The sequence below is a fragment of the Astyanax mexicanus genome, chromosome 11, assembly GCF_023375975.1.
Source record: "Astyanax mexicanus isolate ESR-SI-001 chromosome 11, AstMex3_surface, whole genome shotgun sequence".
Lineage (NCBI taxonomy): Eukaryota > Metazoa > Chordata > Actinopteri > Characiformes > Acestrorhamphidae > Astyanax > Astyanax mexicanus.
The window spans coordinates 27640814-27668235 of NC_064418.1; the positions used below are offsets into that span (position 1 = coordinate 27640814).

A 27422-nucleotide genomic window follows, 5' to 3' on the forward strand; every position below is an offset into this window, starting at 1 on the left:
CGACAGCGTTACACTGAGTAATCCTGCGTGTTCTGGTAAGACAGTGAGATATTAGCTAGCGATTCGTCCCCCGTAGCTTGTTTTAACACGGTAAACAAGCAGATTACAGGCTGATAAAACTCACCTCTGAGAGAGTTAGCGCTTAGCATCTAGCTAATGCTAGCCAGGCAAAGCAGCACAGACTTACAGGCCGATAACTCACCTCTGAACGGTGAACGCTTAGCGATTAGCATCTAACTCTAATAATACTGCTCCAGCAGTATTAAAAGTGCTAAATTTAGAAAATACTGATCTCTGAACAGTGAAAAAGCTAGCTAGCTAAGCGGTTAGCATCTAGCTAATGCTATTTATTGCTGCTCCAGCCTCGGAGCGGCACGGCTCTGCACCGGAGTGTGTGTTTACTGCTCCTTACACCTGACGGGTAAAATTTAGATAATACTGATCTCTGAACAGTGAATAAGCTAGCTAATGCTATTTGCTGCTCCAGCCTCGGAGCTGCATGGCTCTGGACTTTGTATAGCACTGAAACTCTGTATAACGCTGCACGGAGTGTGTGTTTACTGCTCCTTACAACCTGACGAGTAAAATTTAGATAATACTGATCTCAGTGAATAAGCTAGCTAGCTTAGCGGTTAGCATCTAGCTAATGCTATTGCTGCTCAGCCTCAGAGCTGCACGGCTCTGGACTCTGTATAGCACTGAAACTCTGTATAACGCTGCACGGAGTGTGTGTTTACTGCTCCTTACAACCTGACGAGTAAAATTTAGATAATACTGATCTCAGTGAATAAGCTAGCTAGCTTAGCGGTTAGCATCTAGCTAATGCTATTGCTGCTCAGCCTCGGAGCTGCACGGCTCTGGACTCTGTATAGCACTGAAACTCTCTATAACGCTGCACGGAGTGTGTGTTTACTGCTCCTTACAACCTGACGAGTAAAATCCATACAAAAGGCGCACCGTATTATAAGACGCACTGTCAATTTTTGTGAAAATTAAAAGTTTTTAAGTGCGCCTTATAGTCCGAAAAATACGGTATGCTAGGTTTAGAGTGAGAGGTAAAGTAACCCAGACACACCTGTCTCTGGACACGTGGTGAGGCTGTGTGAAGGAGTGAGAACAGATCCTGCAGTAAGGTGAGCTGCTGAGCCAAATACTGCCTGCCCACATTAGATCCACTCAGGGCAAGCACCATGGATAACAACTCAAAGCAGTATGCATCTGAAGAGGCGTCATCATCACTAGGCTGGGAGTTGGCATTTTCTTTGCTGGAGATGGCATGCTCCCACTCCTCCCGCACACGTGTAGCCTCCATGCGAATGGCCTGAACAATGTGGGCACAAACCTGAAGGCAAAAAAAAAAAAAATGGAAGAGAATTAGCAATTTCTGATTATGGGTTATAATACACAGACATTGACTTTCTAGCCATTAACATGATCTTGTACCTGTTTCTGCAGATTCGTGAGCTTGCTTCTGCTGAAGATGATGCCAACCATGTGTTCTTTCAAGTCAGCATCAGATGGTGCCTGAGAAAAAATCAACATAAAAAAATTAACACACAAGCAGACACTGGCTTTTAGATCTGTCAATTAGACATTATGGCAGACTGTGATGCTGACCTTATCTTCACCCTCAGGGGATGACAACAGGTTCTTCTCCTCCTGCTCTGGAGTAGGTTCAGCATCCCCACAAATCAGTTTCCCAAACACCTAGAAAAATGACAATTTCTATATTCAGGGTTCATACACTTTTTAACCAGTAAATTTCCATAATTTATCATGACTTTTCCATTTTCATGACTATACGCTTTTTTAAATATCAGTGCAGACATGGACAGTAAAAACAAAAATCAACTAAAAAAATTGATTATAATAGGCCCAAAATGAATCTGATAAAAATGTTGACACACTGTCTGAGCTGTCGATTTGTAAGCTCAAAATAGATTTTCTCTGACGAAATTTGTAGACTAAATTTCCTTGACTTTTCCACAATTTTCTGGGTGTTTTTATTTTTCCAAAACTTATCCAAGCCTGGAAATTGATATTTTTTCATGTCCAGATGAACCCTGTATATCTATTCAAGATCTATTATCTATTATTTTACAGTTTATAAAGTTTAGATTTTTTTTTTGTCTAGTTATTATCTAAACACAAACCTGTGATGTGATCAGACGGAACACCCGCAATGTCTCGGCTTCACAGTTCTTTTGTTGAGCCACACTGGCAGAGATCTGTCCGGCTATCTTGATGCTCTCCCCCTCCTTCCAGCCAAGCACTTTAACCTGTCTGACTCTCAGTGTGTTTTCAGGACCCTTCATTTCGATCTTGATCACATGATGATCTCCTCCAGGCAACTCACTGGTCACCCAACCCATGTGTCTTGAGTCCAGGTCAACCTGAAAAAACAAACATTATCACTGAATAAAAGACTGAGAAAGCCAAAAGATAATGTGATATGGTCAAATCATTATTACTACCAGCATTTTCATGCATATTACAAGGACAAAGACATGATATGAAATAACTGACTTTTTTTTCCCAGATATGGTTGGATGGATGGGTGACCGGATGGACAAATGGATGGGTAGATTGGGAGGACTGGTGAGTGAGAGGATGGATGGATGGATGGATGGATTGGGAGGACTGGTGTGTGAGAGGATGGATGGATTGGGAGGACTGGTGTGTGAGAGGATGGATGGATGGATAAATTGGGAGGACTGGTGTGTGAAAGGATGGATGGATAGATAGATGGGTAGATTCAGAGGACTGGTGTGTGAAAGGATGGATGGATGGTCTAGGACAGGTCTTTAAGCCTGCTATTATAGTACATTTAATATGTTGTTATGTTTAAAAAATATATACCTGTTTTATCCTACAAAGGTCTTCTACAGCCTTTCCACAGAGGAACGTCATCGATGTGACTTTGTTCTAACGAAAGCAAAAAATAAAAAATAAAAATAGAAACAGAACACAATTATACACTTTGGATGTACAGATGTTATATTTCATGTTACGCAAACGTTGTGAAATAGGTGATAACACAAAAACCATTCCCAAGTCCCAAACTCACCCCAATGTCACGAGAGTTGTCTACATGCACAGACACATAAGAGGCATTGATGCCTTTCACACAGCTGATGGTGATATTCTTAGTCTTGTTCTTGTCCTCGTCTCCGGACTCCCAAAAAGTCTCAGTAGAACCATCTGTCAGGCTGCCAATCATGGCTGGACGACTGGATGTTTTCAGGTCCACCACACTGGTCAAGTCCTTCAAGCAGGTTACCACACACAGCTCCTGTGTGTAAAGAAATACAAAAAAAACAGCATAACAAACATTGTTAGAGGGGTGAAGGACATAAATGTTTATATTTGATTAAGGTCAGCATTTGATTTAACTAAACATATTTATTCAAAATTATTAAGTTGAAGATGATGTCATTTCACTAGATTATATTTAATTATATACTAAAAAGATTACTATGAAAAATACAAAAATAAAACCTGATTGATGGCTTCATATCCTGATTGCACACTGATGTTGAAGCTCTCCTCACTGTCCCCATCATCCGATTTGGAAAGTATGTTGTTGATGTGATGGAAAACGTTACTCTGATGCAGAAACTGGTGGTCTGACTGCTTGAATTTCAGGCTCCAGCACCTATTGAATATTTTTACATTTTATTAATTATATGTCTTGCATTAACCCCATTTATACCCAAAGTATATATGAAACAGATACAGATTTAACCATTTAAATCTGAGTCGTGTTATAGAGGGTATACGCTCCAAGATGGATTTAACAACCAAAACTCCTCCCAGTACAACCCAAACACCAGTTATCAGATTTTAGTCAAAGTCAAAGTCAAAGTGGTTTTTATTGTCATTTCAGCTATATACAGAGTACACAGTGAAACGTTCCTCCAAGGACCATGGTGCACATAAACACAGTGTAGACAGAACAATAGTGCAACAGTACAAAAGTGCAGACAGACAATACAACACAATACAGACAAAGAATAATAAATAACAAGACAGGGTGCAAATTTTGCAGTGTGCAAAAAAGACCAGGTGAGGTAGTAATTACTCTATTACACAGTGTGCAATAGAGTCCAGTGAGGTAGTAGGGTTTTTAGTGCTTTCCATTTTCTGGGGTAAGTGGGGTAAGAGTGTGTGTGCATGTACAGAAAAACCATCAGTTCAGTCTCTGCAGTTGAGGAGTCTGATGGCTTGGGGGTAGAAGCTGTTGCAGAATCTGGTCGTGCTGGACCGGATGCTGCGGTACCTTCTTCCCGAAGGCAAGAGGGAGAACAGTTCGTGTGAGGGATGAGTGGGGTCATTCACAATGCTGGTTGCTTTGCGGATGCTGCGGGTGGTGTAAATGTCCGTGATGGAGGGGAGAGAGACGCCGATGATCCTCTCAGCTGTCCTCACAATACGCTGGAGGGTCTTGCGGTCAGAGACGGTGCAGGTCCCAAACCAGGCAGTGATGCAGCTGCTCAAGATGCTCTCAATGGTCCCTCTATAGAAGAGTGTGAGGATGGGTGGAGGGAGACGGGCCTTTCTCAGCTTCCGGAGGAAGTAGAGACGCTGCTGGGCTTTCTTGGCTGTAGAGCTGGTGTTCAGGGTCCAGGTGAGGTTATCTGCTAAGTGGACACCAAGGAACTTGGTGCTCTTAACAATCTCCACAGAGGACCCGTCGATGTTGAGTGGAGAGTGGGTGTGTTGTGCTCTCCTGAAGTCAACAACCATTTCCTTTGTCTTGTCCACATTCAGGTGAAGGTTGTTGACTGTACACCAGTCTGTCAGCCGCTGCACCTACTCTCTGTATGCTGACTCGTCGCCTTTGGTGATGAGACCCAGCACGGTTGTATCATCGGCGAACTTGATAAAGCTGTTAGAACTGTGTTTTGCAGCACAGTCATGAGTCAGCAGGGTGAACAGCAGAGGACTTAGGTCACTGCCCTGGGGGGCCCCCGTGTTCAGTGTGACGGTGCTGGAGGTGCTGCCCCCGAACCGGACTGACTGGGGTCTCCCCGTCAGAAAGTCCAGGATCCAGTTGCAGAGGGGGGTGTTGAGGCCGAGCGAGCTTAGCTTCCTGGTGAGGTTCTGTGGGATGATGGTGTTGAATGCTGAACTGAAGTCTATAAACAGCATTCTGACGTAAGTGTCCTTCTTCTCCAGGTGGGTGAGGGAGAGATGAAGGGTGGTGGTGATGGCATCGTCCGTGGAGCGATTGGGACGATACGCAAACTGCAGGGGGTCCAGTGAAGAGGGCAGTTGTGTCTTTATGTTCCTCATGACTAGCCTCTCGAAGCACTTCATGATGATGGGTGTAAGTGCAACGGGACGGTAGTCATTGAGGCAGGACACTGTGGACTTCTTCGGCACGGGGACGATGGTGGTGGACTTGAGGCACGTTGGGACAGTGGCGCTGCACAGGGAGATGTTGAAGATGTCCGTGAGAACATCTGTCAGCTGGTCTGCGCACTCCCTGAGCACTCTGCCGGGGATGTTGTCTGGTCCTGCAGCTTTTTGTGGGTTGACTGTGCGCAGAGTGTTCCTCACATCCACTGCAGTTAGGCACAACACCTGCTCGTCCGGCTTGGGCATGGTCTTTCTCGCCATCGTGTTGTTTTGTGCCTCAAACCGTGCATAAAAGTTGTTTAGGGCATCAGGGAGGGAGGAATCACGTTCACAGGACGGTGGCATTGTCCTGTAGTTGGTGATTGCCTGGATGCCCTGCCACATGCGCCGCGCGTCACCCGTGTCCTTGAAGTGGCTGTGGATTCTCTGGGCGTGTGCGCGCTTTGCCAGTCTGATAGCTCTTGACAGGTCGGCTCTCGCTTTCCTCAGGGCCACCTTGTCACCCACTCTGAAGGCGGAGTCGCGGGTCCTCAGCAGCGCACGTACCTCAGCAGTCATCCAAGGCTTCTGGTTTGGGCGTGTGGTGATGGTCTTGGAGACAGTGACATCATCAATACACTTGCTGATGTAGCCAGTGACTGATGCTGCATACTCCTCCAAATCAACAGAATCGCCTTCAGTAGCAGCCTCCCTAAACAGTCCTGAAGGGCAGAGATGGAGCCTGCCGGCCAGGTTTTCACCTGCTTCTGAACTGGTCTGGAGCGCCTGATGAGTGGTGTGTATGTTGGAGTCAGCCACACACACATGTGATCCGAGAAAGCGAGGTGGGGGCGGGGCTCCGCCCGGTACGCGCTGGGGATGTTTGTGTAAACAAGATCCAACCCGCTCGCTCCTCTCGTTGCAAAGTTCACATGTTGGTGGAATTTAGGGAGCACTGACTTGAGATTTGCGTGGTTGAAATCTCCGGCGATAATAAACAGTCCGTCTGGGTGTTTGTTTTGCAGATCGCTGATAGTCCGATAGAGTTAACACAGAGCCTCTTTGGCATTAGCACCAATGCTAGCGCTGGGTGGAATGTAGACAGCAGCTATTAGCACGGCGGAGAACTCCCGTACTAAATAAAAAGGTCTGCACTTGACTATCAGGAACTCCACCAGCGGAGAGCAGTGTTTGGCGACAATCACAGCGTTGTTACACCATTCCGTGTTGATGTAAACACACACGCCTCCACCGCGGGTCTTCCCGGATAGAGCCGCGCTTCTATCGGCTCTGAACGCGGTTAGCCCGGCTAGCTGAATGGCGCTATCCGGAATGTTGTCGTTAAGCCATGATTCCACAAAAACCAAAACACAGCAGTCTCTGAACTCACGCTGGGTAGTTCGCTGGAGTCGGATGTAGTCCAGTTTATTGTCAAGGGAACAGACGTTTGCAAGAAAGAGCGATGGTATAGCCGGCCGGCTAGGACTAGCCTTTAGCCTCGCGCGGATCCCGGCTCTCTTTCCGCGCTTCCGCTTACGCTCGCACCGCTTGCGATGGCACTTCCGCTGGGCTCCGGTGTCAGGAAACACCGCGGGCTGGCGGCCTGGGTCTCTTAGCAGGCTAAGCTCAAGTAGCGTCTGCAGAACCTCGTCCGGTAGCGTGTTTTCTGGCTGGTTTCTCCACTGTAGCAGGGTCTGGCGGTGGTAGAACATGTGCACGGGTGTTCCGATGCACATATTTGCAGGAAATAAACGGAAAAAACGACAAATAGTAACACAAAAGCACCATTTAACGGACCCGGAGTGGCCGCTGCGTGTTAACGCGCCGCCATCTCTATGTCTACTAAGAGTAAACGCATGTGGCTGAAATATTTTAAAGATCCAACAGATATACTAATCACATGAAGGGAAGGGTCAGTTACCGTAGGGCCATTTGTTGGAGGGAGCTTCCACTGGGTAGTGACATCATCAGATCAGAGATGGTCTGTAGGAGCCGGTGGAAAGTGTGGGGCAGTGGGTGTGCTGCCTCTCCAGCAATGACAATGTCAGAGAGCGGATGCTCACACACTCCTAAATCCTTCTCCTGCCACAGACAATGCAGCAATTAGGACAATGCCACAATACCTCATTTTGTATTGTGAAGAAAATATGTAACAGTGAATTGAGAACTGCTGATGCTTGAATTATGTGCCTCACCTGTTCCACAATCTCTTTGTTCCCTTTGTTGTCCTCCTCCTCTTCCTCTTCTGGCTCATTGGGCGATGGAGTAAGAGAAGCAACAAAGTGCCAGAGGATGTCATGGAGAGACGTGGTCTGAATCACGTTACATAGCAGCCAATTAAATGCCTGACAAGAGACAACAGAGAATCAACATCATGTACTGGTGTATTGGAGTGTATAATGTGAAGGCATGAATAGGAACAGCTTGCAAACACTATTTGCAAAGTAAGTGACCAGTCATCACTAACCTCCATAGCAAACACTCTGCATGCTGATTTACGCAGAGCATGCTTCATGGCAACTTCTAGGCCTTCCAGGTCATGGTGCTGAATGACAAACGCAAGGACAGGCCACTGGAAATTCCTCTCACCCTTACTAAGGGAGCCATGGGCCGAGATCAGACGAGACAGCTCAGGAGAGGGATGCCGCAGTAGCGATGAGCCCACTTCTATAGAAAAAGGAACACGGTTTACTTGATGCTTAAAATGATTTAAAAGTCACATTTATTTATCACAATATGTCCACATCACTAAGTGTCCACTAAAACGTAGATGTCAAACTAGAATACAATAATACTCAAGCCATATGCAAGCCATGATCCAACTGGAGAACTAAAACAGCTAGCCCTATATAATGTGAAAGAAACAGAAACTTACAGAAACCTGCCCATGTAATTTTTCTTCCCAAATCAAGGGTATTAACTGGGAGTTTGTTCTTACTTTTCTGTCTTACAGGTTGGCTACAATTAGATTCACATCTGAGGTAGTTTGCACAAATATAGATACTCCATATGTGAACAAAATTTGGGCACCACTCTTCTAATGAATGCATTTAGCTACCTGATACTGGATTAATGATATTGGATTGATGCAAATGCAAACACACCTTCTATTTCCTATTAAGAACTAACAACACAGCAGGGAAAATATTAATCTATTGTAACAATGTCAGGAGTGTGCTAGAGCAGTATAAAGCCCCCCCCCCCCCTCCAAGCAGTGAGCTGTGCAGATAAGCTAAGAAGTTGTCTGTGAGTTGGGGTGGCGATCATACAATATCCTGATCTCAATAACTCTCTTGATGCTGAAATCACAGCAAAGCTCCAAACTCCAAAAAAAAAAAAAAAAAAAAAAACCTTCCTTGGATTGGTAAGACAGTTACTCTGGCAAAGGCAGTATTAAAATCATAACCAGTCAAAATACATTAAAAAAACTCCTATTCTCTCTATTAAAACAGTTCAAAGATATTTTGTGGCATGATGTAGATGGCAAATAAAAAAAATGAAATAAATATTTGTTTATAAAATAGTGATAATTTGGATGGATATGCCATTGAGTTAAACACACCGGCATCTCCACTGTGTACTCTCCGTCTGGGCACGGCCTTCACTCGTGCTGGAGAGGCGGAGTGCTGTTTGTCATACTCAGAAGCCACCACAGAGTAAGAGCGCTGGAACACTGTCCTCTTGGCTGTGTCACTGTCTGTGATAGGGCTGGTCTCCAGACTAACAAAGCAAAGAGTAAAGAGAAAAAACAAGGTTAAATCAAAAGTTCATCTCTCCCTCATGCAGTAAAATTACCCAAAATGCACTAAAGGCTTTTACCTAGGAGGCATAGACTTCATGTTACTCTCCGGTTCTTCAAAAACATTAGGGCAAGCGTCGGGTGTGACAGAAATATAAGGAGCTGGAACTGAAGTCGATCTCAAGTAGCGCATCTCATCCTGAAACAGATTTTCATCCTGGTATGCTCCAAAATTCTCTGTGTGTTGTCTGCAACAGAACACATCAACAGAAATGGTCAAGCCTGCATCAAATACCATTTCACGTTTTGAGCACATATGAAATGAGGTTGAAACCAGTTATAACAGGATTATGGTAAATACCGAGCCAGGGTCTGCAGATACAGGCAGCCAATTTTGTTGGGCAGGTCTTCAGAAACGCCCTCCTTGAGGCTGGGCAGCTGCGTGTGGAAGGGCTTGGGTGGGTGGTGGCACAGCATGCTGGGCTCAGCTGCGCTGCTCAGGGACAGTAGAAACAGGGCATTGGCACGGATCACCTGGTGAGCCTCCATGGTGGGAAGAGCACGGGGAGTTTTCACCTGCAGAGGCTTCTTCCTGGACTGCTTCACCTGAACCAAACAAGGAAACATATTTAAATCTGCCACACTTCAACTGTTGTGCTAAAGCAACATTTTGAGTGAAGTGAGGCTGACAATATGTGCAGCTAGACATTTACAAAGAACCTGCTCACATGAAACCTTACATTTTTACAAATAGTTACAAATAGTGTTGAGATTATTTACTCTTCGTAGAGATACATGTAAATACCAAAAAAAAAACGTAGCTATCAACAGGTACTGTATTTTTCCGCACTATAAAGCCCACTTAAAAATCCTTTAATTTTCCCAAAAAATTGCCAGTTCGCTTTTTAATCCAGTGCGTCTTATGTATGAATTTAATCAGATTTTAAGGAGCAGTAAAGCCACTCGGGGCTGGTGTAGCATTAACCGCTAACTGTTATTTCCCCGTTCAGAGGTGAGTATTATCTGCCTGTAGCTTGCTCCTAACCCTGGCTAGCACTGCTGCAGCAGCATTAGCATTACCCGCTAGCGATTAGCCACTAATGCTAATGCTTCAGCCTTAGTGCTGAAGAAATTTGTGAATCTACGCTTACTGTAAATAAACGGAAGTGCTTTACTTTCCCAAACAAAATGTTTTTAAGAGAGAAATCTGTGTAGATTAACATCCAGAACTCTTTCTTTTGAAGTCTTTTTTTATAGTTACGGTTTTGTTTACTTAGCTTAGCTTTACTTAACTTAGTTAGCTACCCAGCGGTAAGCATTGCTGAATTAGAAGTTCCTTATAGTGTCTCTTAAAATGACCCTTATAATCCAGTAAACTTTATGTAGGAAAATAGACTTTCATTGATAGCACACCTTATAATACGCTGTGCCTTATAGTGCGAAAAATAGGTTATATATTATTTTACCATATTTAGCCACGAGAGAATGATTCAAGGTTCGGTGCTCTGAATCATTAATGCCATTCAAAGCAATAGTGTACTGAAAATTGCAAAACATGATTGTACTTTTTAACTGCCTAGTGCTAAAGGGGTTTATTCTCCTTTATGCTTCTGCTCCAGAGCATTCCATTCCATCAAGATCACTTCTTTTCTTCTTTATGTCTCTACAATGTGTGCTACATTAATTTGATTATGTGGAGACTTTTAAACATACAGTGTAGTGTAGCACACATGGATTGGGCTGTTGATTTTGACCGGTTACATAATCAGACGTGAACAGGCTACTGGCTGTACCAGCGTCTTTGTTGGTGCAAATGTGTACATGTGTACACATGCAACGTTCACATATGCAGCTGTGGGTGTACACATGTGTGCAAAAACATAAATACACTCATAAAACTAAGCTTTACCTTTTCTCTGGCTGCAGTTTGTTTCTCTCTTAGATACTTTTCTCTGCAGCGGTCGCAAACCAGATACCAGGTGCTCCCTCCTATGCCTCCATCTCCACAGTTCCCTGCCCACCCACCACAGAAGTGGCCAATGCTGTTATATCCCTGGCCTCCAGCGTAACGCCCACAGCCTGAAAGAGTACAGAGGAATATCAACTGAATTCTATGACTTCCACATCCAATAATCACTTTTTTTTCTCACTAAATGGTGTAATACACTGAATAAAAAGCCACTGCTGTACCTGGATGGGCCTGTCTCATGTGGTATGTCACAGGATATGGATGGGATTCTCCACACAGCTCACAAATAGTGTCTTTTTCTGGACCTCCCATGGCCAGCTGTGCCATTTCCCCAAATAGGTTCCCTCTGGGGCGCACTTCTGCTTTCTCCTTCTTCTTCTTTTCCTTCTTAGCTTTCTTGCTATCTTTCTCATTCTCTTTCTTCTTCAGAATGGCACTGGAACCAGGGCTCGGGAAGATCATGTTCTGTGTAGCTGCTTTGATAGTCGCCATTGAGATGTCCTCCCAAAACGCGACCAAGTGTTGAAGAGTGAGGGGCAAGAGAGACTTGGACCTCATGGACGAGTGGCTGGTCATCTCATACGGGACAAGCTCACCCTTCCCATCCTCACACTTCTCAGGTAAAGGCGGCTCTTTAAGCATGGAGAGAACCTTGTTCTTGTTGATACTGCCCATCTTGGAGATGTCAGGACCGTGAGGAGAGATGTTGAACATGTTGAGAGCAGACGAGATCTCCAGTGAGTGACGGTTTTTCAGCTTGCTTTCCTTCTCATCTAGGCCTTGCTGGCAGCTGAGGGAGCTGCGAATGGGTGCCTGCTCTTTGGTGAGATCAGGGTTGAACTTCAGGAAGGAGGAACAAGCCATGGCATCATGCACAATGCCTTCATGCCAAAGGAAGGCTGCGAAGACAGCTCGGGCACATTCTGCCACAGAGGGAGACATGGCCTGCTTAGCAGGTTCAGTGAGACGCACACTTTCCGCCTTAAAGAGTGGACCAGACTTGTCCTTTTTTGGTCGCACGTGTCTACTAGAGGTCTTGCGGCTGACTTTAGGAGAAGACCGGCTTTCCGTTTCCTCCTTGACTGGAGCCTTTCCAATGCTGAAATGTACTTTAGAGGAGCCTTCTTCAGCATTATGCAAATCTATATTCTCGTCATTGACATCATTAGACAGCAGGGCACTGGAGGTGCATACTTCCACCACTTCGCTGTGAAGGTTCTCCTGGACAACATGTGGGGATGGGGCACGATTTTCAGCATTGCTGCTTCCCCCTTTACCTTCTTTGGGTGGGAGCTTTGGTTTGGGGGATGTAGACCTTCCTCTTAGAGGCTCTGTCAGGGGCACCTTCTTCTTTCTCAGTGTGTCTGGGTCCAGGGTGTAAGAGTCAGATTTGGATCTCTCTCGAGGAGGGTCTAGTCGAGCTTTAGAGGAAGGACTGACTTTCAGAGGCAAGTTCTTATCATGTGGAGAGGAAGACCGTGGGGAAGTGTTACCAGAGGGACTTGACCTGCCCGAACTGTAGGTCTTCTGTTTGGGCGAGGAAGAGCGGGACCCTGGGTTTGGAGACTCGGCTCGAAGGCCGGAGTTCCTTCCGTCGGCTTTTAGGGCTTGCAAGGTGTTGTGGTTGGGTGAGTGCGAGCGGCTGTGGGAGTCAGAACGCAGTTTGCCTGTATCTGATTTAAGGATGAGAGCCTCACTTGCGGACATGCTGTCAATGGTTTTGATCTTGCCCTGGTCAGAAGTGCGGTTGGAGCGACTGTCAAGTTTGGGGGAGCGACTATCCTGAAGGTGCTTGCTTGATGGAGACATGGATCGGGCTGCTGCATTGCCTCGGTCACCTGAATGTCATAACACACCAGCGATTACCAAAACATACAATCAATATATGTGGGAAGGAATCCCACAAAATATAGACTTCTCTGGGGTTCTTAAAATTCACAGTCTGGCAGAAAAAAACAAACAAACATAAAATACATTCAAATCAAACGACACCTGAAAATGAATAGGGGGGAAAAGAAAACCATAAACAACATGAGGGACAGAATGCAAAAAAAGGAAATGAGAGGAACATGACAATAATCCACTAAAACCCTAGTTAGACTTCCAGTTCATTCTTTCTATTTACTTGTGACCTTATGTACACTCTATGTATCTGTTAAATTAAGTTAAATGACGCAAACATATTTCTACAGTCATAAGAGAACACTGACAGAGCTCAGTTTTATGGCAATACCTCTAATGCTGTAGAAATATAACAGGCTATATACTCCATACCGATACCTAAGGGAAAGTACACAGATCATGGAGCAGTGGATGAGACGAGGCCCATCCCAGTAGTGAGTTCCCTGGGTGCTCCCAGGAAAGGCATGCATTACCCACCCTTTTGTCTGAGAGCAAGAGATGAGAGAGCGGTGCCAGGCCCAGTCACACTGCTTTTGTGCACACGCTCACGTGAAGCGAGGCTGCGTGATGAAGCATCTACAGCGGAAAACAGTTGCAAGGAGAGTAAGCAACAAGGCTTGAACCAAAGAAAACTAAAATCAGAGTGAGGGAGAGAGTTCAGGACAGACTAAAGAAGTACTAGAAAGGGATGAAAAGGAAAGAACTAGAGAGAGGGAGAAAGCATGTAAAAGTGAGAGTGAGAAAGATAAAGTAGAGAAAAGAGAATATAGGCACTGGAAGAGGAAGACAACAGTCACTAATGCCAAGGGGAGTGGGTAGGGTGTTATTTAGTCCTCAGATTGTGCATGAACCTACAACAGCTGGTTTCTAAACCAAATTTTAAATGTTGTGCTGTTCTGTTACACAGTGGATGCTTTAGTACCACAAAGAGTTAGAAAGATAGGCATTTTTTTAACTATTCTCCTCAGTTTTAGTCCAATAGCTCACTTTGTTACATACTAATTGTAAAAAATGAAGAAATAATATGTTGAAAGCACATGTTGAAAATCTGACAAAAGAAAGAATAAATAAATCGATGCCATGTAAAAAAATAAGGTGAATAGAATATTAAAACAAAAGCAAATATAATAAGCAGCAGAAACATAAGGGGAAAACTATGGTTTACATGGTTACAAGATGAGAAGAAGGAAAAGTGTCATTTAATGATACAGCAGATACAGCAAGCGAGTAATGGGGGGGAGACAGACTGAAGAGCAGGGGGACCTAAGCCTAAACAGAATACAATTAATCCAGAAATCAAAACACTACAGAAATCAAAAACAAAAACAAGCAGCACCTGTGCAAGCAAGCACCACCACTGTCAGACAGACAGACAGACTTACTCAGAAGCTGTGGTTGTGGCTGAGGCTGCTGGGAAAGGGACTGTCCAAACACAAAAGGGCTGTGGACAAGGGAAGAGGGAGGTTTGGCGGCTTGCTCAAATACGGAGGGAGCTGGGAGGAAAGGCCCAGACTGAATGGAATTCAGTATGGCACTCAGCCGGTCACCTGTAATGTGGAAGACAACGGGAAGACTATAGCTTTTACGATCCTCAATAGGAACCATAAAAATGCTGGTCAACGACCCACACAGACACACGCACTGGCAGTACAAGGGGGTGTCAGTGGGTCAGTTGAACTGGAGGGGTAAAATAGGTCAAGGGATTGGGGGATGGGGAAATAAGACGAGTTGAAAAAGAACCACACTTCCCGTAGGTTACGATAGATAAAAGGTACAGTAAACCAGGCCACGGACGAGGCACCAGTTTTAGCAACACTGCCTTAGCTTGTCTTTCATCACTTTCAAGTTCATCACATTTCATGGCTGGTTTACACTTGTTTAGTACATTCTGAATAAAATTTTTTGAATAAAGTTTTTTGTTTGTTCTATCACCAGTTACCATGAACTGTAACTGTAACACCTGAGCGCAATCTTAATGCAGTGATGAAAAGCCCATCAGACACCATAGCAAGGGTCTATGGGAGCACCACTTAGCAGCGGTGGATGAAGAAAGTAAGTATGAGAAAAGTCCAGCCTTATTCCAAGTCTTTAGTTGAGAGAGACGATGAAGCAAAACTTGGTAAGACCAGACTGCAGCACACAGAGTTCTGCCCATGCACGCTATACACGGCACTGATGCTAGCCATGGCACACAATGACACATGAGCATGCACAACAGAAGGAAAAGATTCCAGAAACCTAAACACTGGAAAACAAATATCTGTTTTTTCCCTCAATTAAATGTGTTCCAGAGAGCTCTTTTACCAAATGCAATAATATGTGGTACCAAGTGTTTAGGAATATGATAAATGGTATGATAGGGTGTAATTTTAGCTACATTCAATTACACTCACTTTTACTTTACTAGTGTCAAAAAGAAATAAATAAATTAACAAACCAAAAGATCACTAAAGATATCAGGGAGGAAAAGGAGCACCAACACAATAATGTATGATTTTAAATGTATTTTCAGTAGATTATGTTAAAACAGGGTTGGCAAACAAGACCAGTGTCACAGCTTTGCACTGCCTTTTCTTTGCTTTGAAATACTTCATTTTGTTGAGATGAAACAGGTTTGTAAGAGTGAGTAAACTTTGAAATACCCATTTTATTCAGTAGCTTTTCCCCAAGGGACACAATTTGGCACAGAATGTTCACAAACCAGTCCAGTTTTCTCAGAATGATTTAGGTAACTGGCCACAGAACTGTTTGTTTAATTGGCCTAATGATACAGGGAACCAGTGATTGGCTCCACATTTGTGCCACTTCTGTGCCACAAGACCTTTGGTCTTTCCAGTACAGGAACCATTGGTCTGTGCAGAACTAACTGTTTCTGCAAACTTCGTTTAACCTTTGTGGAGTGTAGTCTGTGCTGCTTTGCACATTACAAAGAATCAGCAAAGACAATTCAAAAACTCACAGTTCTCCATTTTGCATTTAGGTGGCATATTAACTTGCTAAACTGGTACAGTTTCTGGTTCTGATGCATCAACAGCAACCGGGAAAAGAAACCGCAACTGCAACGGGTTCACAGCAGTGCAGAATAGTATGGTTTACATCAATAAGCATTTGTCCCTGCAGTGGAAAACAAGCCTTTGTTCAACTATCTACTCACCTGGCCTTAACTGTATTGTTAAATCTAAAATAAATAAAGGGTGATTTAAAAGAAATGTAATAACTTTTTCCGCCCATATTTACAATATAAAATAACCCCTAAAACTTCTGCTTTTCAGTGGGTCCGAGCTTAAACATTATTTTTTGTAAGTTTTATTTGGTGTCCGCATCTTCACAAAAAAAAAATAAATAAATAAAAATATCTAGAAAACATTAAGCAAAATCATACAACATACATTCATCCATATCACTGTGTTAAACAACACAGATGACAAGTATTAGTGTTCAAAAGATAAGGCAAAGACAATAATACCCAGTTTTAGGTTTCTAGCCTTAATACAAAACCTAAAATGACCATTAATCATCTATTATCATTTAAATATGTCTGACAAGAGTAAATTAATTACACTCCTAAACTCTGCATGAGTTACTAAGTGAGTTATGCAGTTCTGGTTCCATGGAGTTAGAGAAGTTTAAATTATCAAATGATGTATACAAATTATGATAAAACCATCTGGGGATAAAACTACTGGAGTAGTTTATGCTGTGCAGTGTTAACCAGGCAGGACTGGAGGGTAATCTTCATTGGATCACATATGATTTTTGTGTTTGTAAGATCCTCTTTTCTCACCTTTGTTGTTGGAGATACCATAATCAAAGCCTTGGGCTCCACTGCTGCTCACCGCCCTGTTGAAGGCCTGCACTGAGAAAGGGCTCGGGGGAGGAGTTTGTGCACCATGTTCCAGGATGCCTTGCTCTGGAAATACAAAAAAAAAAAAAAAACAGCAAAACATGTTTATGGAACAACTACTACAACTTAAATGCTCTCTATCTAGACCTTTGTGCTGCCATGAGGCTTGTTCACACCAACCACAGTTTTTTCAGACAGTTTTTAACATAGTGGATATCTGTAAACGGGGCTAAAAGCTGAATAGTTTTCACAATTTTTACTCCTTTTTTTCTGTTTCCTCTCTGCTTTGCTTTAATTGCCCTCCTGTGTGTGACTTGTTGTTAGCAATATATACTACAGTCGCTTCTTTGTGGATTATGATGCATAGGGCTGGGTATCATTTAAAAAAATAAAAATAAATAAGATACCGGCAAGATACTTTGAATTCAATACCGATACCCAAACAGTGCTTTTTACGAGACCTTTTTCCAAATTCTAACCAAAAAATACAAAAGCGAAAATTATTTTGAATCTTGTTGGAACAAAAACAATAAGCATGTTTATTTGCGGTGCTTTTTTTTTGAGCATAAACAACATTACATTACTTTAACTGCTTAAACTACAAATATTTTCCCTAATATTACTGGAAGTAGTTCAGTTTTGAAGATTTCTTTTTAAGAAATATCAGCATGAGGCAAAATTAAATTATATAAGAGTGGTGTCAATCACTTAAAAATGCTGTTTTATTGTGAGGGGATAGTAATAATAGTGTAGTGTGATTCATGTCTGGCAGAGAGAGAGAGAGAGAGAGAGAGAGAGAGAGAGAGAGAGAGACTGCTAATGATAGCGAGCGAGAGATACACAGTGCAAACTAGCGAGAGACAGTCAGAGCGAGTGAGCAAGTGAGCGAGTGAGCGTGAGAGAGAGAGAGAGAGAGAGAGAGAGAGAGAGAGCAAGTACCTTTTGAGCACAGTGACAGTGTGTCGACTGGGTTGTGCACGTTTGGCGTGTTTATACGCATTTCATAAAAATTATCGTAAACAGGCACCACATTTTTTGGGTCCTTTCAGTACTTTGTGCATTGTTGGTATTGAATTTTTATACCCAGCCCTAATGATGCATGTACACAAATGAAATCCTCAGACTTAAAAATGTATGCAGTGCTTTGTTTTCAAAACTTGCTGTGTTCTGTTTTTGTGGAATAGGATGCTGTGTGATGGCTTGCTTTTGTCGCCAAAGCATCTAGAAATGTTCTTCTAAAACAAATTTCTTTTGTGGGTGTGGTGTGGTGTTACCTTCATCATGGCGCAGATACTGGTTTCCTCCTCGGTCTCTGGCCAGGGACCAGGCCTCTCCCTCATCACTTTCACAGAACTCCACCACACTATTCTTATCCAGCTGCACCCATGTACCTTCAGAATTAATGACCTGATGCACAGAAAACACATTTATTTCCTCACACACAGCTCCTTCCCACACCTCACAACACAGGAGCATTAAGGTGGTTTTCACAGGACAAAAAATTGGATGGATTAGGGTAAGGTGACTGACATTCATTCGATCAGTATTTTTGATTTGATTACAATTACACAGAGCACACTGTTCTACTTCCAATGTGACTGCTGAGGGGAATAATGGTGAAGCAGTTGTAAGTGCACACTTGAGAAGCAGCCAGTGGTTCTGAGGAAGGGCATTAGAAGACAGCATGACACACCACACCCTCTAAGGAGAGACTGAGCAGGAAGAGGCACATTCCACCACCTCCATGGCAAAGCATGGAGAGCATTCAAATGTGCTATAGGAAGAATCACTCAGAGTGAACAGAGAAAGTCATTTAAGAGATTAAAGATGACTTCAGCCTTTTGGTTGATTAGCTTAAGAAATCACATGATGCCATACCATATTATTCACTGATTCCAAAATCAGATGCACTGGATTGTTATATAATTAAAGAGAATGAGCAAAAGCTGAAGCCATGCGTGTTACGCACGAGAGAATTTTAATATGCACAGAATGAACACATCCACACCAGAGGCATATAATGTATTGTCTGTTCAAGAGGAAGTCACACACAAGCCAATTTCTAATCTTTTTTTAAGGGAGACAAGGAAGAAAAGGAAACTGGTTTCGCCGTGACTGCAGCACTGGCAAGACAGCACGAAATCTGGGAACTACGTTATTTACTAGCAGCCAAAAGAACACAGTTGGGAGTCCATACCTCGCCTACTGCCTTGACTTTGTTCCCCAGAACTAACATTCCAATGGGGATACCTCTAAGGTTTGGGCAGCTTCTGATGTTGTGACCCGAGGGGCCGGTCTTCACTACCTTATAAAGACCTGGTCCGCCACCCAGGCCCACCCTGTCCAGGTTGCGCATGGGGGCTTCGTGTGAGGGGCGGCCATTGGTCTCCCTTATACACTCATCTGACTGGGGCCTGGCCTCCTGCAAAACCAAAGATCACAGGTCAAATCTGTGCATTGCATGAATGACATCCAAAAGCAAACTCAAAGACAAACTGATGTTTTCCTATGTTTAGCAACTCTTGGTAAGTAATTAAATAAAATACACACATACACTGACATGCCAAAAGTCATGGGATAGCAGTATGCAACTTAAACATGAAGTTTTATCGCAGGGGACAGTTGTATAAGAGGTGCTCTGTGAGTGAAGCTGTGATCATGATTGGCAGCATCTGACCAGAACCGTCCTTGTGAACAGATGCAGAACTTGGGCAGAAATCACAATCACATTCAATGCAGGAGTCCCCTCAAGCATATATTTCCTGCGGGTCAACGTAGCAACGTCTTTAAATTCCATGGGACATGAGAAATGTCACTGAACACGATACTAGTTGTGGTCCAATGACTTTTGGCATGTCAGTGTATTTAGTGTACTCTCTAACTACTCCACCCATGACACAGATGATGATGAATGATGATATTAAATTGTACACAAAATGATATTTTGGTCTACTCCAGAGGGCAGGCATCTTGTGTTGTAAGACAGATAAAACAAATCTAAAACATGCCATCATATGCCCTCTACTTCCTACTTCAGTAAACCATCATGCATCATGACTTTTTAACTTTTCCAATTTACAACCTGAAACTATATATATATATATATATATATATATATATATATATATATATATATATATATATATATATATATATATATATATATATATAATAAAGCTACAATAGCATAAATATTGCAGTTATCTTTTCCTTTAACTTGGATAAACCTAGATGACAAAAAAAAACAAACAAATAAATAAAATAAAGTAAAAACATGCATTTATGTGTCATTTATAATACATCTGAGGTATTTCAAGAGGAATAATGACAAACAGTGGTGGAATACAAAGAAGCAGCCAAGCCATACACATCTCTCTCTTCTTGTTATAACTCACCTGAGGAAAACAAGATAAGGTCGTCCAAGACAAAAAGTCGATATCCCTGACTCCTTGGCTAGTGCTAAAGGTATTCTGAGCAACAGATTGTAAGAAAGTCAAATCATGATAGGGAAGTACTTCAAAGACAAAAGGCGCTGACGGGATGAATTTTCTTTTTTTGGAAGAGAGCTGTTTGTCCATCATACTTATTACTTGTATTAAAAATATTGTTTCATATTGGGATTTGCTGTGAAGTCAGAAGTTAATACAACTGAGTCTAGCACCAGTTGCAATTGACAGTCCATTCATTCCAGCATTAGGAGAAATACACAGAAACCAAGGAAATGCCTCAGATATTTGACCGCCACCGAACAACCAATTCCACCATTGTAACAATCTTCCAAAAAAGTTGTGGTGTGTCATGCTGTTCACATTGAGACTCCTAATGAAAGTTCTTCAAATCCATGAGTAAATGTGCTTTGAGAATCAGGGCACATTTCACAGCGAAGCAGGCATCTGACAGCCAGATGTTTCATGGCAGTACACAACCTAAGACTTGCTTATTTGTTGACTAACCCTTTAGTTGATATAGAGACAACACATACAGAGAGATCAAAGAATGATTTTCATTAATGGATCTGGATGTGAAGGGTTATTTTTTGCCATGAAGCAAATGAATCTCCATCTGTTGTAAGTTCACCTTCAGACACAGTTCAGTCCTAAAGTAATGGAACAGTAACACGGTGGTGTTTGTCTGAGCTCTGTACTCCCACACATTTAAAAACGCTTACCAAGCCTATGTGCTGAAAAAACAAAAACTCTTCCAAAACATCAAATCTTAAACTGCTTTAGCAACAGCCAGCTTTAATAATAGCTCAGAAAAATTAAGACACTTCAGCCCAGTAATAGTCATACATGGCCCAAATTTCAGGGCCCAAACACTCCCTTCCATTTAACTAATTATAAGGACCCAAACTCCACGGCCAAAACACTCCCTTCCATTTAACTAACTACAAGGGTCCAAACTCCAGGGCCTAAACTCCAGGGCCTAAACTCCAGGGCCTAAACTCCAGGGCCTAAACTCCAGGGCCTAAACTCCAGGGCCTAAACTCCAGGGCCTAAACTCTACCTTCTATTTAACTAAATATTTGGGCCCAAACTCCAAGGCCCAAACATTCCCTTCTTTTAAACTAACTACAAGGGCCCAAACTCCAGGGCCCAAACACTCCCTTCTTTTAAACTAACTACAAGGGCCCACACTCCAGGGCCCAACACTCCCTTCTTTTAAACTAACTACAAGGGCCCAAATTTCAGGGCCCAAAAATCTCCCAGGCCAAAAACTCTCCCTTCTATTGAACTAATTACAAGGGCCCAAACTCCAGGGCCCAAACACTCCCTTCTATTTAACTAACTACAAGGGCCCAAACTCCACAGCCAAAACACTCCCTTCCATTTAACTAACTACAAGGGTCCAAACTCCAGGGCCTAAACTCCAGGGCCTAAACTCCAGGGCCTAAACTCCAGGGCCTAAACTCCAGGGCCTAAACTCCAGGGCCTAAACTCTACCTTCTATTTAACTAAATATTTGGGCCCAAACTCCAAGGCCCAAACATTCCCTTCTTTTAAACTAACTACAAGGGCCCAAACACTCCCTTCTTTTAAACTAACTACAAGGGCCCACACTCCAGGGCCCAACACTCCCTTCTTTTAAACTAACTACAAGGGCCCAAATTTCAGGGCCCAAAAATCTCCCAGGCCAAAAACTCTCCCTTCTATTGAACTAATTACAAGGGCCCAAACTCCAGGGCCCAAACACTCCCTTCTATTTAACTAACTACAAGGGCCCAAACTCCAAGACCCAAAACACTCCCTTCTATTTAACTAACTACAAGGGCCCAAACTCCAAGACCCAAAACACTCCCTTCTATTTAACTAACTACAAGGGCCCAAACTCCAAGACCCAAAACACTCCCTTCTATTTAACTAACTACAAGGGCCCAAACTCCAAGGCCCAAACACTCCCATCTATTTAAATAACTGCAAGGGGCCAAACTGCTGGTGCCAAACTCCAGGTCTTCAGTCTTGACCTTAACATCCATGTGTTTCATTTCAGTATAGTGTGCTTAAGTACAGAGCCAAAACAAACAACATGACTGAATTGTATGGAGTGGCGACAGGCATTGTTGAGTAGCAGGAAGTGGGAGTTTGCTTTGTCGCAGGGGCAGCTTGAGCCACTGATTCAAACTGATAAAGCTCCACCAGTGCCTTGCTTTACCTGATTAGTACATCATACTGCACCGTAACTTCAACAGGATGTTTTTTTTTTTCCACACCACACATGATGGACAACATATCCGTAATGCAAGTGTTAGTATCTTTCAAACGTACGCGTTCATAGTAAAAACTTTCAAGGACAACAACATACTATTGTGTTATTGTGTTAAAACATGCAGGAAATTCAGCTGACTGGGAAGTCATCAGTGCTTCATGCTCGTGGTGCATTTGGGACTGGGTTACCGGGTGCACTTGTGCACTTAAGAGAGACAGAAGATAAAACTTAGAGATCACCGAGCACACAGGCACGGTGTTCCAGTTAACCTGAAAGATTGTAAAACTACTCCCGATCCCAAATGGGCAGAATAGGGGCTCCAGCTAGTGTTTACTTACGTCAACAGGGACCAGAAGGCTTCTGCCCAGATGCTGGTTAAAAGAGAGGCACCAGGCTTCAGTGTACCCATTCATGTTGGGAACATACTTCTTTACAGTCTCATCATTCAGTCTGAGCCACACACCATCATCATTGTGGATCTATGGGAAACAAGCAACAGAGCGGAGCCATGCCCTCCTTTAACTGCTAATAGGCCCTTGCATGATCCTTAGAGGCTGCAGAACATGGGATCTATAGCTGATATACAGATAGTATACATATCTGTAGGGAATTACACTAAATTGTTGCATATCTGTAATGTCTGAATATATATTGCCTTTAAAAGAAAGTAATGTTTATAAGAAGAAACAGTGTTTAAGATGTGATGACAGGAGATAACTTCTAAAAAAAAAAAAAAAAGTTTAAAGAAAACCTGCACAAAAATGTTCTGTTTTCAGTATTCATCTTGAAAAATGAAACATTTGGCCAGTCATAAATGTTCATTTTGGCGCACCTCATCCCTAAAAAGAGAAAAAAAAATCTATCTTTGGGTAATTCTAAGGACTGAACTGCAGCCTCAAAGTCTCTTGCATATGTGAAGCAAAGAAAAGGCAAAGAAATGTTGTAACCAAATCAAAAAAATGTAAGCTTAGAGAGAGTTGCAAAACTAAATTTATTAGGATTATTTTGTGATTTAAGAAGGCAAGAATCATAAAATAAACATAATTAGTCACCAGGCTCTCTCTGATTAAATAAAGAGGAAATATAAGTGGGGGAAAGGACAAAGAACTGAGAAACATTACAGAGAGAGAGTGAGTCCCTAGTCTAGAGTGGTTTACCTCGTCAATGAAAGTGATGGTGCCATTGACTTGGACTATGCCTATCTGTTCACTCTGCAGAGAGGGGTGACTACGCACACGCAGCCCTGCGCTGTCCTTGGCGACAAATTTGCGCACCTACGAGAAGCAGAGAGAGGGAGAGAGAGAGAGACGGGGAGACAGTGAGACAGGCGAGCAGATGGCAGGAGAAAGCAAAGCACCGCAGATCACGGGAGAGGGAGTCAAACACACAGCAGGGATGGGTAGAGGAGAAAGTGTGAGCTCCATACTAAAACAAAGATGATTGTTCAGATTGCTTGTCGGATTTAAAGATCTCAGCCCTTTAAACCAAGCTCTGATCCGAGAGTTTTTAGACAGCGAGAAACATGAAGCCCAGCAGCAGGGGACGAAAAGCTTGCATGATTCTGCACAGCTGTGGTTGTGTTGCTTGTTTCCCAGCTTAAACATTCAGTAAAAAAAGCACATTTAGAAAAAAAAACACTTAAAATGACACTTCACAGAGTCAACCGAAGGAACGTCATACATGTAAAAAATCTGAAGGCAATTTGCAACTTGCAAATAAAATGGTCAACTTGAAAAACATAAATAAATAGAAACAAATGAACCAGCCCTTGCTTGGTCTCACCTTGCTTGGTTGTGGCTCAGCTTTGGGTTTAACCATCTGTGTGCCTGGTGGAATCATGCCTTTGGGTGGGTCTTTCACTTCCACCTCCAGACCAGCATCTGTAGACAACTCAACACTTTCAACGCTCATCTGACTTTTTAAAACAACTTTAAATTAAATATTCCGCTGATCTATTATTGCAATGTCAAATTAATGCTGTTCTATTAAACCTGTAATTGCTTTTCCCTTGCTTTACACTGCTACTGATGATCTATGATTCATGCCAAGAGGTTTGTGGGACGTATTTACCAATTTCAATGCCGTCTATGGTGACATGGATGGTGTACAAGCCAACAGCACCAGGAGTCCAGTTAGCACTATAGGTGCCATCTGTGTTAGCCCGGATCAGCATGTTTTCACTGGGCCTGATGAGAAAATGAGCAGATGCTGTGAGAATAGTGCTAGCATTCAGCAAAATAAAGAACATAACAGGAGACATTCTGTTTACCTCTTTGGAGTGGGTGAGGCAAAGCGCAGCTCCTCAAATGAATAGTTTTCGTACGCCTGGAGAAGGGGAAATTGTAATGCGTGTTCATAAATTACAGAATTTCAAGCAGGATTTGCGCTTCACTCACCCAAATACACAGTTTTCAGGAGAGAACTCTGTGTAGATTAACATCCAGCACTTATTTGACCTTGAAAATACTAATTTAAAAATGTTAACTGTTAAACTGTTTAAAATTACAGTTTTGTTTACTTAACTTATTTATCTTAGCTTTACAGCAGCTACCCAGTGGAAAGACCTGCTGAATTAAAAGGAAAATGTGGCAACACCCCTGTTCCTTACTAGTGTCGCCAAATATGCCTTATAATCCAGTGCGCCTTATGGCGCAAAAAATACAGTACATGAAATGTATTGTTCCTATTATTACCATATTTATAAATAGCGGAAATAAAACAAGAGAAGGTAACCTTCATCATGGTGATGGCAATGTAGCGGGCCTCCTTGATGATCATGGGTTCATAAGTAGCCTCCAGCTTTGGTGCTGGCAAGCCACCAAAGGTGAGGTCTGTGCCTGAAGCAGAGTTAGATGGGCTGCCAGGTAAACGCTGCAGTTTCTTCATGTTGTCCTGCTGCATGGACTTCTTTTGTGACACAGGTACAGCTTTAACCTCCACCTACAAACCAGAAAACAGATTCAAGAAGACTTAGTAAAGTTTACAGAAAAAATCACTTGAGAGAGGGGCCACTTTGAATAAATAGACAGTATACCTTCATATTTGGCACATGGACCACATCTCCATACTGGTCTTTGGTCTGCACCACCACAGTAGTTGGCCAACCGCAACGAATGTCATCTTTGTTGAGGATGAGTGAGGTCTTCTGTGGGTCTGCATAGGAGTCTGGTTGAAGCCACCTGAAGGCAGGGAAAGGTAATTCATTAAGTTAAAGCTCCTCTTTTTTGTGTTTGCTCTTTCACTTTGCAAAAACAAAATAGATAACACATTTATTTTATTTTTTTTGTTGAGACTAACCTGGCTAGACGGCCTCCACTTGAATTGGGCACACATGTGATGAAGTCCTCCAAGAAGGAGTGCTCATTACTCTGTAGATGTAGCGGCAAGTTGCCCTCCAGAGCCTCCAGAATGGTGGGAGAGTGCGAAAGAGCCAGTCCCTTCCCCAGGATCCCTGAATGGGATTTACATACCTAACGCACAGAAAGCCAAACAAGATTGCAGCTTTATCCTCATGAAACTTAAGAAGTTCAAGTGATAAACAGCTATTGTTTATTTCCTACAATACCTGGAGAGAGGCCTCCTCAAGAATCTCCAAATCTTCCTCTAGTTCATTGCCTGTGAATGAGAAAATAATGTGGACATCATAAACAAAATCATTTGTGTAAAAAAAAAAAAAAAACAGCAAACAAACTGAGATGCCACAATTAAAGCTATTTTTACCTATAGGCAAAGCTAGGTCCTTCTTCATAAGAGCAGCAGCACACACACTTCCCAAATAAGCCAGCTCCTTCTCTAGCTGTATGATGCCCTGAAACACACAGAGGTGACACAAAGATTTTTAATATGCAATATATGGTCTCAATTAAACACAAGACAGCGGGAAGAAATAAAGCAAAACTTCATTTGAGAGATTAAGATTTAAACACATTTAAAAAATGTATTCAGAGCTTCCCTTAGCAATGGCTTGTACTGATCCCTTACCTCATCAGGACCTGGATTAAACTCGTACCCTACAGCCACACATTTAAAGCCATAAAAGCAGGCCTTCTCATCCTTCACATAATCTGATGCCGTTTCCAATGAGAAAAGTGCTTCATTACCTTTTATTAAAAGGAGAAAGATACATGAGTTAATAATGTCAACAACAAAAAATATATTATTTTTTTATTTTAATACATTTTTCCCCTAACAAAAAATAAACTACGGATGACAAAGAAATAGTTCAAAACTAGGTTTACGTATAATTTTATATATTTTTTCGACAAAATGTTTAGAAAATATGTGCACGTTAGTCTGTGGGAGACACCAGTAACCAAGAAAAAATAAGCACTCAAGAAATGAGTAGCGTTTTTGGATCTTTTGAATTAAAAAGATAAAATGTATGTACCCAATTTTGAAAATCGCATTAAAACTGTAATTCTAATTAACCAAATTAATCAAGAAAATCGCCCAACACTATTTTACATATTGGATTAAATTTGAATTTAAGATGATTGAAGCAATGTTGTAGTAAAAAAAAAAATAGTAATTTCACAACAGGTTACCTTAAAATTAAATTAATAAGTTGAGTCTGAATATATCATGTCTTTAAACAAAACAAAGTTCCTACCTGGAAGTACAAGGACACTGGTGGGCCAGCCAGTAGCGCCAGAGAACTTCTTGAGCTCAGTCCAGGCGTTAATGGTTTCATGGGCCAGGGGCCTTGAACTCAGACTAGAGAAATGCAGTGACCGACTGGGAATAAGCAATCGCAGAACATCTTCTGGCTGGGCTGTGCCACACTGGGGGTCAAACTCTATGGTGGTCCAGCGCACACAGTCTGGGAAGGACACCTATAATTAAAAAGATAAATATAAGTAAATAATAAACCCAGATACTCTTTATACTAATATATAAACTTGGTGTTACCAAGACACTTGCTT

General features: G+C 42.5%; 1 protein-coding gene across 15 annotated transcripts in view; it reads right to left on the reverse strand.

Annotated features, from left to right (window-relative positions):
• mycbp2 (MYC binding protein 2) overlaps positions 1–27422 on the reverse strand; it is a 90141-nt gene that overhangs the window by 7519 nt on the left and 55200 nt on the right. For 4 of the 15 annotated variants that reach the window (XM_007251679.4, XM_007251677.4, XM_015606445.3 and 1 more), the window contains 33 exons: positions 27110–27332; positions 26482–26600; positions 26221–26308; positions 26066–26115; positions 25798–25970; positions 25535–25679; positions 25234–25440; positions 24770–24825; positions 24571–24686; positions 24283–24380; positions 23658–23774; positions 22839–22979; positions 20190–20264; positions 18992–19216; positions 18069–18201; positions 16735–16860; positions 14333–14497; positions 13428–13526; positions 11270–12886; positions 10989–11158; positions 9441–9685; positions 9160–9327; positions 8903–9060; positions 7808–8007; positions 7536–7685; positions 7262–7422; positions 3499–3655; positions 3068–3292; positions 2860–2925; positions 2154–2393; positions 1618–1707; positions 1444–1524; positions 1076–1342 (listed from right to left, as the gene is read on the reverse strand). In XM_007251679.4, coding sequence (XP_007251741.3) covers positions 1076–1342; positions 1444–1524; positions 1618–1707; positions 2154–2393; positions 2860–2925; positions 3068–3292; positions 3499–3655; positions 7262–7422; positions 7536–7685; positions 7808–8007; positions 8903–9060; positions 9160–9327; positions 9441–9685; positions 10989–11158; positions 11270–12886; positions 13428–13526; positions 14333–14497; positions 16735–16860; positions 18069–18201; positions 18992–19216; positions 20190–20264; positions 22839–22979; positions 23658–23774; positions 24283–24380; positions 24571–24686; positions 24770–24825; positions 25234–25440; positions 25535–25679; positions 25798–25970; positions 26066–26115; positions 26221–26308; positions 26482–26600; positions 27110–27332 — 6351 coding nt within the window. The remainder of the gene's footprint in view (positions 1–1075; positions 1343–1443; positions 1525–1617; positions 1708–2153; positions 2394–2859; positions 2926–3067; positions 3293–3498; positions 3656–7261; positions 7423–7535; positions 7686–7807; positions 8008–8902; positions 9061–9159; positions 9328–9440; positions 9686–10988; positions 11159–11269; positions 12887–13427; positions 13527–14332; positions 14498–16734; positions 16861–18068; positions 18202–18991; positions 19217–20189; positions 20265–22838; positions 22980–23657; positions 23775–24282; positions 24381–24570; positions 24687–24769; positions 24826–25233; positions 25441–25534; positions 25680–25797; positions 25971–26065; positions 26116–26220; positions 26309–26481; positions 26601–27109; positions 27333–27422) is intronic. The other 11 variants (XM_007251683.4, XM_007251678.4, XM_007251680.4 and 8 more) reach the window with 11 other exon arrangements.